General features: G+C 29.7%; 1 protein-coding gene across 1 annotated transcript; it reads right to left on the bottom strand.

Annotated features, from left to right (window-relative positions):
* Window positions 1-1,654: 1,654 nt before the first annotated feature.
* LOC113382123 (DDB1- and CUL4-associated factor 11-like) lies at window positions 1,655-2,890 on the bottom strand. Its single transcript, XM_026620678.1, has one exon. The coding sequence runs from the start codon at window positions 2,888-2,890 to the stop codon at window positions 1,655-1,657; it is 1,236 nt and encodes a 411-aa protein (XP_026476463.1).
* Window positions 2,891-13,485: the final 10,595 nt, after the last annotated feature.

Genomic DNA, 13,485 nt, shown 5'->3' with positions numbered 1-13,485 from the left:
TCTGTTTTGTTTTACGAAACTTTAAATGCTTTTGTCCAAACTGTTTTTTTTACCCACGATTTCTCAACTTCAACAGAGTAAAAAATAATTATTTACTAGAAATATTGTTTGCCTTTTTACGCCCTTTCAAAAATTGCATGAAATTCATGCCTTTTGACCACAATAGGCCCTTGAGCCAGAAATAGTAACAGCTGAAATTGGCAATAATTTTGGTTTAGGGCTTGAGGGTGGTAAGACGTTAAGAGCGACGGGACTTGATTCAGAGATCCCGGGTTCGAGACCCGCTTTGAGCTGTCTGTTGTTACGCATTTGTGACAACGGTTTTGATTTGGAAATATAGATAGCAATATGTTTTCAAGTGAATAACCCGTACCCGGCATTGCAGCACCAATAAAAAGTCAGCCCTATTAGATTAATGCTAATAATAAAATCATCGATTATGTATGGATTAACCATTAGTTTACCATCTAAAAATACGAAGTGTGGAGAAGTTTCAGACCAACAGCTTATAGAACGTAAGTTTCTGATTGCTGTAAAGATATGAGATAAAAAAATGTTTTAATGAACATCTTATACGAATAGTAATTGCATAACAATCTGTCAGTGAGATATCCAACCAGAGGCTATATTCTTTAATCCCAGATAACTGGCATTATCTCGTCTCCGTGTCGTCGTCTATACTGCGTCTCTCTGCCGATAGTGATGCTTGCTTGCGCTTTCCTTTGTGCTCGAGGAGCCTGTCTGAAAATCTAATGAATGTGACATCCCTTCCGTGTGTACAACCACTCAGAAACACAACAGTTCCATGCAAATGAGCTTGTTCAGAGCATTAGCATAGCAACAAGCTTGCGTTATTGGTTTAACGGATAGTACAGAGACGGGATGTACCTACACCAAACATTCGAAGCCATTAATGGAGATGTCATCGCAATAACTGAATGGGTTGGACGACTAAAAGCCTCAGTATCAAATGCGTTAATGGAAGAGATTTCATTTAATTAAAATTCATTGTTTTTGCGAAAATTTTCAGCACGTTCTCCACGAATAACTGATCTTTGCTTTTGTAGGAATTTTGTACCGAAATAAAGAAAAATTTTGCCGAAAATTTGGAAATTTGCCAGATTGTATTATCATATATGACTACTAGATTTATATAAAACCACCAGACTTTATATATAACCGCCATATTTTATACACCCAGACTATATATGAAATGACCGCCAGAGTTTATATATGCCCTCCAGAATTCATAATAATATGATTGCCAGATTTTATATATGGCCGGGAAATACCGTATTCCATATGCAATCTTAAAGCAAATTAAATTTTCACATATTTATGATTTATGAAAAAAATTATTTCAATTTATAGTCATTTTAACACAAAACATAATTTAAAAAAATGCTGCAAAATGCTTTTTTAGAAAATAATTATGCAATTTTATTTGTCATTATTGTTGAAAGTTCTAATTGTTATTGTACACAGTATTTGTATTATATTTCTTATACATAGTTAATATAAAATTAATAGTGAAAATGTTTACTACATTGTTATCATAGAGAATTTTTGTAAGGTTAATAACCAAAACTTAAAACCTTACTCTGATATAAATTTATAATAAATGTACAAAAAACAATTTCTTATTTAAAATTTATTAATTGCTACAATCGGTTTCTAATCGCATTTTCTTTGCTCTTGGTCCTCCTTCGCCCTTTGATTCGTATGTCCAAATTCCCAATTGACCATCCCTAGAAGAACTTGCAATTTCTATTCGATGCGGGTGCCAATGTACGTCTCTTATACAATCCATATTTTTATGATCGAGTTCTTTAACGATTTTTCCAGAATTAGTGTTATATATTATCACCTTACCATCAGCGCTACCAGCATAAGTATATCTTTGGCCAGTATTGAATTGTGGCGAAAATCGACACCGCATAAGAGTCCGTTGTAGTATGTGACCTACATATGTCATAACAGATCTATCCTCTGGTATAATAGGGTCATCATAAGCATCTGCATTGTAGCGCCTTGGAAAATAGTCGACAATTTTTTTTTCTCGACACATTCGGATGTCCCACAATTTGGCACATTGGTCATGAGAATTCGTCAAAAAATGTTTTCCATCGTTTTTTGAATCAATGTGCAGAATATCATATCTATGGCCGTATAAAAAACCAACCGGCGATGCTCGATTCTCATTTAAACATCTTATATCCCAAATTCTGCAAATTGTGTCAGCACCACCGCTTACGAAAATTTTAGAAGACTTTTCAAGAAATGCCATTGAGTAGACAGTTCCAGTATGTTCCTTAAAAAGTAGTGGTTTATCGATTTCCAAATCATGTATACAGATGTAACAATCGGTAATGGCGGATAAATACATTTTACAATCCCCACTAAATTTGATAGGAAATATTCCGCAGTACAAATCGTCTTTTGTATATAAAGCACTTGATACATGTTTATGAACTTGATCTTCAATATTGTACAAATATACTCTTTTTCCTGGACATTTGCAGTAAAGCACGTAATTACCACAGGGACTAAACACGGCATCTAGTATCCAGCCATCATTTTTGCATTTGAATTCATGGGTGCATTTTAATGCTGGAGTTGTGGCATCGTAAATTTTTATAACATTTTCCTGTTGTAAAGACATGAACTTAGTACCATCTTCTGAGTACAAGCCACAGGAAAATATCTTTTCACCTCTATCTACTACGTTTACATGATTTGGCAAAAACCCGTCGTTAATGGCCCATCGTTGATTACTACCTATAGCCGCATTATATTGGCGTTTTCTAATGATACTAGGAAAAGTTATATACGATTTTTTATGAGGTTTAGTGTTAAAATCAGATGGGCGACTCGCCTTATTTTCGGACATTTTCAATTTTTATGCTGAACTAATATTTCAGATAATTGAATTGAAGAATTCACAAAAATATATTTAAGAAAAACATACGTCAATGTTTTAAAAAAATAATTATTTTGACATATAAATATCTATAAAAATTGACAATCTCTAAATTAAAACCAATCTTTCTAGAAATTAGGTGGATAGACCTTATATTACATAATATAAGGTTTATGGGTGGCATTCATCAGTTGAATTATAAGTACATTGTTCTCATACGCTCCTTCATTAACTCTTACATCATTCATAGCTAAAATTTTTCAAAAACTAGTTATTCAACAACAATATGTTTTATTTACATTTCAGACTTTCAATTTATCTTCTTATATCATTTATAAAAACTTTTATAAAACGCCATAACGTTTTCACTTCTGAAAATATGCACTAGATTATTTTCATTTCGAGTCAAATTAAATTAATGTTTAACTTAAGCACTCATAATATTATCTCAAATGATTTCAATTACGAAATTTTATTATGTTTCCGGCCCTCATTTTCCTTCCGCTTACATCAACAATTATGCCCTCGATCATAATTGCTTTCTACGTTGACATTCTCATAATAATTTCACCTCTCGACTGCATTTGTTCGCTACGTAAAGGCCTTGGCCCCCGTGTACACAAGAGCCAGCAATTATTATACTTTCCCGAAATTAATTTTGGCAACAGGAAATTTTATTCTAATTATAATCTGAGATACTTTGAATTAAACAGTGGAAAAATATGGCCAAAATTTTTGTGATATATAAACACAAACTTGATTTGATATTTTAAAAATCTTTTTCCAACGTGTAACGCCTGAAAGTTTATTTGTTTTATAAAAATAAATTCAAATATACCTATAATAAACATTATTAGATTAAAAATCATTATTCAAAAATGGAACAAAAATATTTTGTAAGAATTCATACTCGTAAACTAAAAATTAGGTGGGTATTCCGATGTAGAATTTAAAAAAATCGATGTTTTGTTGCGTAGTTTAGAAGTTTAACTATTCAAGAATATGTGTGCAAGATGATTTCCAAAAATTTATATTATTTTTGGAGATGTAGCTGTTTGTGCCACGATAATCCTCCTTTGCCCTTTTCGATACTCACGATTTCTTAACTTCTACGACCGTTCCACTTTACTCCAAATTATTACAGAATCTTCTCTATGGACTTCCTTCCAGTATGAATTATGTTCATACCCAAATTCCAATTTTTACATTTTTTAAAAAAATGTAGAATAATAAAAAAAAAAATTGTTTCAGGTAGTCGCTATCGCTATTATTTTATATTTTTTTTTTGTTTAGTTGGTAGTTCATACGATATAATGCAACATAATATTATATTAATAAGTGATAATAATAATGAAAATATTGTTTGCCTTTTTTAGGACCTTTCAAAAATAAATTGATGCGTCTAGACCAGTACTACCCCTTAAGATTCCTAAATTAATAATAATTTTACGAGTTGTGATTATATATAAATATAAGAAAACAATTTTTTAATAAATTTACCAATAATTTAAAGACATAAAAATATTATATTTTTACTACCAGCATGATTTTTATAATATTTTAGATTAATAATAATAAGAATTTATGCTTGCATTTCTTGGAATGTAAAAACATTTACGTTTCTCCGAGTTCTTAAATGTTCTAAATACATTTCGTGAAACACGTAAAATATTTACTGAATGTCTTAGAAGTCAAGGCAAATTTCAACATGAGAGAACTTCCTCACTTTAATTAAAACATGACATGAGGAGCGAATGCTTCGCAGTGATATGACAATGCTAAAGTATAATGTAAAGCTAAGACAATGAGCATTATACTGGAATATTAATGTGTAAATTTATCTTTTATAAAATCTAATCACGAAATGATTTTCTTACCGCATACAGAATTATAAAATATCGAACTTAAAAATAACTCAATTACCTGAAAAGTTGCTCAATATAAATTATAAGTAACGTGATTAACGTAACGTGGTAACGTAGCAACATTAGGACGAAAATGTTCAACAACATTTCTGAATTCATCATCATCATCGAACAAAAATCAAAACTATCAAATCCAGAGTGAGAAAACTTTATTGGCTGGATATAATTCAAAACTAGCACTATCGAGAATAAAAATTTTATTTTATAAAACAATAATAGTTCCTATCTGCTCTAGCAAATCTAATGTGGCATTCGTACAGCGGATCCAATCAAAACTACTTAGAATGATGATAGATTCACCTTGGTTTGTGAGCTTTTCATGATGATCTGAGGGTGCAATATATCAAGGGCTTCATAAAAACATATCGACTAATTACATCAAAAATTAAAAAATCATCCCAATGTACTTGTTGCTCCGTTATTCCATACACCAGAATCGAGAAGACAGAACAATTATGGCAGCATTGCATCTAATAGTACATGCCCACTAGGATAACTGTTGTCTATATTATCTAATATTTTTCATTAATGTCAATCAAAATAACTCATAGAATTTAACTAATGTTGTGATTGTTATTAAAATGAAGAAATAAAAAAAAACCTTCAAACAAAAAATATTGTAAGCATGAACAATAAAATAATCGAACTAAATTATTTGGAACATTTAACGTATTCACATTTGTCCTTTCAAAATTTCTTATGCCAATATTTTTTGCTGTCGACCGAATCCAAGCATGATAACAACGAGCAAACATAACTTATGATAATTGTATTCCTTGTTTATATTACATTATTCACCATGCGGTCCTGAATAAGTTAAAAGTGTTTAGGAGTATTTACTTTAGCGAGCCCGCAACCCCAAGTGTAGTACAAAAACAAACAGACACACATATTAAAATTGTATATATATATATGCATTCACAAACGCAGTTTATTATCAAAAATTGTAAAAAGTTCTCTGAAACATAAATAATTTTTGTAGCTTCTTTTATCTATCAGATCTTGGCTAGAACAAGTGCAACTATTATGTAATTTCCCCATCCTACAACTATGCAATTTGAGTAGCTTGTTACCAGAGAAAACGCGTAAAATAGTTTTATGAAAAGCTGTGAAATTTCACGTAATTTTCTAACGTAAATAGTTTGCATAAAATGCAGGTAATAACGTGGATAGTATCATGTTCGAGATACTTTTATACGGAATATTGTTTCAATAGTTATTTTTCATTGTTGGGGCAATATGCATGAAATTGCTACCGTAAAAATAGTTCTGCAATTTTTAATTATTTGAATTTTATTACGAAACTTTAATGAAACTCGAGTTCGCTAAATTTATATAATAAAAGTTATCATTATCATTCCTAATTGATTGAAAAATTAAAAGCATATTGATATTGCATAAATAATCTACATTTTTTGTTAGACATAAAATGTTTATTTGTAGCCAAATACTTGAAATGGAAAACAATAAATAAATAAACTATTTATTATGTATGTTTCAACAATGTAATTATTCAGCACATAACGAATTCAGAACTGAACAATCATTGTTGGTAATTGTTTTATAAAAAAAAACAACCAATAAAGTTAGAAACTGAGGATCAAGTAATAAAATGGTGTAGTTAGACACGTGATGAACAAATTGTCTACAACAATTTCCTTGAATCGTGTGTTGCATTTTTCTTGGTTTGAATTTGTTATTTATTTATTGTTATTACAAATAGTTGCTTTCAATTTCGATTTTTTGGACAAAAATACCTCAAAATTATTACAACATTTTGGCAATTGTATTATAATAATCAAAATATAAAATAATTTTTAATTTAGTTGGTATAATGTTAGTTTATATCAAACTACCATTGCATAGAATCCTGTTTCATATCGCTTAAGACTTAAATAATCAAAATATATGACTTTGCATTTAAACCTGCATATTAAAAACATACTTGCACACTATATGCAGTAGGTACACAACAGTTTTGCACTAAATCGAATGTAACAATAGCCAGCAATAACTAGTTTCTATTATGAACTAATCAAGCAGGTTTTAACCAATTGCTAGAAGTGCTAAATAAAAATAGATTTTTTGCATTCTTATTTATAATGTTAAGTATTATTTTTTATATCAAGACAATTTTTACACATTTGTAATATTTTTATTCCAGACTGCAAGCGCATAATTTAACTTTTCCATCCGACGGAACGACTCACTGGTTGAATCTGTCTACGCCCGTCACGAGAGATTGGTTCGGTGTCGCTTTTCTCAGCTGGACTGATCCGAAACTCGACAAAATAGAACAGCAAGGTATATATATGTGCAGAAATATTTTATACATTCTTGAAAAAGAATTGAGAATAAAACCGTAATAATAAATTACTTCTAGGGCACTTTAGATTTTTTTAAAAAAATATTTTTTCAGTAATCTCAAAATCAATCCAAAATTATTATTGATCTTCTGAAACTTCTTGAAACAATATCGAATTTGCAAATCCGTTTAAAAATGATTTAACTCTTTGGGGACGGCTGCCCATCTGAGTGGACAAACATACTCTGTGAGGCACAGACTATTTTATAAACAATGACTCAGTTTGCATAAAAAAGTTGAATAAATTATATATAGCAGTGATAAACAGTGTTGTATTTTGAAGATAATTTTAAGTTATTTCAGTAGTATTTTTAGCCTTTTTTTTTGCTATATAGCTTTTTTTAATATTTAAAACGACCGAGCGCTTTTAAATATGGCACGACTGGTAAATTTTGTGAATTAAGCAGTAGTAAAGATGAGTTTCAAATAGACATTTATACAGACAAATTTTACGAAATTACTATTCGCACCGAAGATAGTGATGAATGTGATGATGATATTATCCAACCAACAAAAAGTTCCTCTTGTTCGACAAATTAAATGAAGAGCGGAAAGACACTAGCGAATGTGCCGATTGTCCTTCAATAACCGAGTTTGACATACATCAACACCCCGACTACAAATACCAAGCAATATAAGAAACCAATAAATTATTTTACTTTATATTTTACAAATGATTTATTAGACAATATAATAGAAAAAAAAATAAAGAAGAAGGGATTTTATTGTCTGTTCTGACAGAAAGGGCACCAGGAGGAAAGCGGCAAACAACATTTTATTGTAAAACATGTCAAAATCAACCAGCTATGCATTTTGGAAATTGTTTTGAACGTCACCATTCTTTATAAAATGATCAAAAATAAATTAATATTATAAATGTATGTCCTTCAATGACCAAAAATGTTTATCAAACAAATTGCTTAACATACACAATCAAATCAAGTTTGCAGCCGGTACAGTAGATTGTTTTGAACTGGGTGCCGTCCCGCAAGTGTTAATAAATACTATTCGACAGTAATACAACTATTCATATATTTCACACAAAGATTTGGGCTTCTGCATTTATAGCATTATTTCCTTGGAAAGTACGCATGGAACGCATTGAAATGATCCAGTATACCACAGCATATTTCACTAATATTTGCTATTCTATATATACGAACCATTGCGAATTTCATTCCCATAATTAATATTACCAGCACGTACTTAATTATAATCTGAAATTGACATTATGCGATGCTCAATGTGATATTGCTGCGCGCATTACTAGTTATATCAACTCCAATAGCGACGCGAATCCATTTCGAATGACATATTCAAATTGAGGGAAGTCAAATTACCTTTATTACCATCAAATGTTATTGCATCGGGAGTAATGCTTCTATATTAATTCATATTAAATGTACGTGGAATAAAATAAAAATTTGGTATGAAAATTCTATAGTTAATCCTTGTTAATAAGCGAATAGATTCCCCAAAGGCAAAATAACTTAATATCAGATCAAGGTTATAAATATTTATTTTACACCGTCAATTTTCTGCAAAGTTTCATAAATAAGAAATTAATCAACAATAATCCCAAAGAAACGGTTCTGCCGATCAACGATAAAATGCCAAAAAAATGCTAAATTTCGAACATACTGTGTTCAATTCTGGCGTCAATTCCGAATGATTAGAAACATCAAGTAAATGTAAAATTATCTATTATGTTATGTTATATGTTGGAAAAAAAATATGCAGAATATATCAAAAGTGACAGTCTCTGTACAGCATATATTGGAGTATTAATTGTCAATGTTCTTCAAATTAATAAATATTATATAACCAGAGAATTTATGATGTATTTTTAAAGAATAAAATTTAAACTAACCTGTGTAGTGGCGGCCAAACTTCACTAAATCTGCACCTGGTAAATTTGACACACACTGAACTCTTGACTATCAATTATCGGCATAGACTGACAAATAAGCATACGACATCACTCCAATATTGCAATACACCTGTTTACGTAAATAAATCTAAAACCGCACATAAACATATCTCACTGTAATCTATTTAGATTGTCAGTTGAAGATAATATTATAATAAAAACTGTCCTGGTTTCTTCGAGACCCCGAAAATGCGACGAAGACGACCGGGGTGCATTCGGCGTCCCCGGTCACACGCCTTTGTTCTGGTCCCTACCAAACGCAGGAACTATATGAAAGATTTACTTCGACCATTGCTTTAACATCAACAAACATAAAACAACAATTCTTTATTGTATAGATATGAACTTCAAATGGTTGGTAAACAAACCATTTGAAGTTGTATCAAAATATTGATATAATCGATACAATTGCCTTTTTTGGTATATTTGATTTTAATGCATATATATAATTATTTTTTGTATCCTCTTTGGAATTCTGCCCAGTTTTTGAAGCGCTGTATAAAGGAAACAAATAATATTTTTACTATCGATTTTTTTTATCATTTGTTTATTGATATTTTATTATTACATAAAAAAATTATTTTAAAAAAAATTAAAATTCACAAAGTTATGAGCAGTCAAAGTGGGGGCTCAAAAAAAAGAGGGTGTCCTGGCGTGCATGATTCCAACCCTCCTGGTGATTTGAAACAAACAAAAATAGATGGATTCTTAATTATTATAGATGCCGCTATCGTATGACCCTTGGATAAGTTAAAAAAATGTTTTTGTTTGGATGGCGGCAGTTTGAAAAAAAAATTTTTTTTCATGTTTTTTTTAACAATTCCGAATTTTTAAAAAATACTAAATGAAAAGTTATAGTTTTGGGCAAGGTCCACGCGATAAAGCGATGTATAGAGAAGATCCTCTCCAAATTTCAAGTAAATCGGTTTGAAGTAACTCGAGATATCCTTACCGCCAGCTCGAAAAAAGTAGTTCCGAGAAAAACGCGTTCAAAGTTTTGAGAAGCGGTCGGGTCCGAACCGAGGCCACGTCGCTAAAACGGCTATAACTCAGGAAATAATAGTAAATTTGAAAAATCCTTTTAATGACATATTTTTGAATAACTAAACTTTGAAAATATGAAAAAAAAATTTCGATTTTTTCAAAATTCTACAGTAGAATACCCCCTTAAATAAACATGTAAATATCATGTAATTAATAATAACTAGCTGCATGTGCACTTCGTTCACGTGAAATTTTTAAAAATAGTTAAGCGTTTTTGTCATTTTTATATAAATTGGTTGCTAACTATTTTCATTTTCTAATTTCTTTATACAACACGTTTAGCCTTTCTCAGACTCTTTGAGGTTTGACTATTTTTAATCATTACTAATTTGAAAAATAAGCTAGTTTTGCATGGCATTATGTCTTAAGGCAGATTTATTTATTTTGAAAATTTATTTGAAATAACTGTTATCAATCAATGATCCATTTTCATCGATTATTTATTATTTTTATTTCTGACATGTTAAATTACGCACTTTTAAATATTTTTCTATATGAGCCTTTAGGTTTTAGATAGGGGATATAATTTAGCTTCTAATTGTTAAACTGTATAAATATTGGTACGAAACTCATAAAAACGTGAACAACAAAATGTGAAAAAAATCTGTACATTTATTAATAAAAACTCTGTATAATATCTAATGTCTAATGTTAATTTTTTAACTAAAAATAAGTTAAATAAGTCATTTTTTTAACTTCTCTTATCAGAATCATTTGTAACGTGAGTAAATTGAAATAATTTTATATTTATCTTTATAAATATTCATCACGGTAGTTTTTAATTGAAGATTATTTTTGGAATATGTTTTTAATATTCCCATATTATTATCATAATATCAATAGTAAAATATTGAAAAATATATAGTAAAAATAAATTGAAACACGCATGCGATTGAATATAGATATTTAGTCATCTAATTACTATTATTATAATGTATCAAAGTAATTCAGTAAACAAACAAAGAAATTAATTACCATCTTAATTACAATTACATATATTTCTAATATGTTTACATGTATATATACATTATATATATATATATATATATATAATAATGAATCATGACTAGTAGTCTGCCTTCTCGGTTTATCATTCCCATTGCCGCTAGAACATATACATATATAATATATATTTATATATACAACGATTTCTTCTTCAAATTATATTAAAATTTAATTATTATTTCCTCAGGCCTGGGGCCCCGTTGCGAAACTTATATGCAGTCCGCCCTGCACGCGCTGCTGGACGAAGCTTCCCCGAGCCTGGTGCAGGACATTGTGTACGATCTGGCCTCCGTCCCCGGTGAGAAACAAAAGTTACGATTTCACGTGCCACATGAGACCAGGTCAGCATCTTTGAGATTTCGACTTTTTGACAGATTGGATCCAGCAGGAATGAGTGGAGGTAAATATTTTAACGACTGAGATTCGTTAAAGTGTTCTTTTATTTTAAGCCAAACACGTATTATCAATTTAAGTTAATATATATATTATATATATATATATATATTTATGGGTCAATTCTGGCGAAAAATAGGCCAATATTATGGCAAGGCTATGTTAGATTCTAGTTTTCATACAAAATGCTACTAAATGCTATCAAAATACCATGTATTTGCTGTGCGATCAGACGTTTTATATATAAAATGCAAGTTCACTCATATGTTATCAATCTATATCTCAAAGATCCAATTATAATAATATCGTTATTTGGACATTTGTGCTTTTTTAGGTTAGGATTTCTATCTAAATCCCCAAACTGCACAGCAACCACATGGAATTTAACAGTTTTTTCGTGCCACTTTATATGAAAATTAATTTATATAACATTGGTCTATATTACGGCAGAATCGACTCCTTAGTCTTTAAATGCGATATTTAATATTATTTTACTGTTCATTTATATTCATATAGTGCAAATTATAGCTCTAAATTAAATGAAGTTAAATTGGATTAAATTTAATTAATAGCTATTTTCACAATAGTTATTTAATTCCCTTCTAGAATTTCGTAATATAGAACAAATTGCTCTAACAATGAAAAATAACTATTGAAACAATATTGAGTATAAAAGCATCTCTAAAATGATACTTCATCCACGATATTACCTGCATTTTATACAAACTATTTACGATCGAAAATTACGTAAATTTTCTGCGCTTTTCATAAAACTATTTTACGCATTTTCTCTTGTAACAAAGCCACTCGCAAGCTGCATTGTAGAATGAAGAATTATATTTCATTCCCAATTATTCTTGTCATGCTAGATAGATATAGATGAAAGGGGCATCTTGGAATAATATTACATTCATTCAAAATTAAGTGATGATGAGGGTAGTAAATTTCTCTAACACACCAAAATCAATATTAAAATTTTATAAGATAAATAACTATCGTCCAGAATTCTATCAGCAATGTGTTGTTTTCTATTGACTTTTAAATAACTTATTTTTATGGACTTAAATTTCAGATGTTTGTGTAATTTTATTCAATTATTTTTTGCAAAATTTTTTATCCTCTCAAGGATCCATTTCAATGGTTCGTTTTTATTTTCCGTTTAAAACGAAATGAAAATACCCAATTAATTTCAATTGCTACGAGATTATGATTTCAGAAGACTTTTCTTTACGTCAGTGCCCGTGAATAAACCAACAAAGAAAAATATAATTAATTAGAAGAGGATGCTTAGTGGAAATAGTCTAACAATGGCCGAATCTTTCTGGAAAACGTAAAGAGAATGGCGTTCCGTAATTAATCGTTATTATATGCAAATCAGTTCTCGGTTATGTTCTCAATTTTAAGTGGAAGCTATTCATTTTAAAATAATTTATAAAGTTATTAACGCATGCTGAGGTAATTTATATATTAATTTAAATTATTCGTTAGAGAAAAATTGACGGAAGAAAGACTCAAGAATTTATAATGCTGACTCACATTTTATTATATAATTATTATTCTATAAATTCTGATGAATAAATTCAGTACTGTTTTCAATATGATACCATTATTAAAATGTTCATGCTTTTTTATTCAAACTCTGAGTATTTATGAGAAGCTTTTCTAAGCAATCGATTACCAATCATTGTTTGTCTATATATCATTTTCTCTCGATGTCATCGATCATCTGCATATTTCATTTAAAATACTCGTATGTCATAATACATCAGCTTTTGCTTCAAGTACACATTTTTATATGTATAACCGTAAATATTATTTTATCTGAATACAAACTAATACATTTTGTCAGCATAATAGCATGACGATCCTAATTTAATAATTGTTAACAATTCCTGTATAACAA

The sequence above is a fragment of the Ctenocephalides felis genome, unplaced genomic scaffold, assembly GCF_003426905.1.
Source record: "Ctenocephalides felis isolate EL2017-DRISC unplaced genomic scaffold, ASM342690v1 CF-g0.4_SCAFFOLD_00845, whole genome shotgun sequence".
Classification (NCBI taxonomy): Eukaryota; Metazoa; Arthropoda; class Insecta; order Siphonaptera; family Pulicidae; genus Ctenocephalides; species Ctenocephalides felis.
This window is presented reverse-complemented; position numbering and strand designations above follow the sequence as displayed.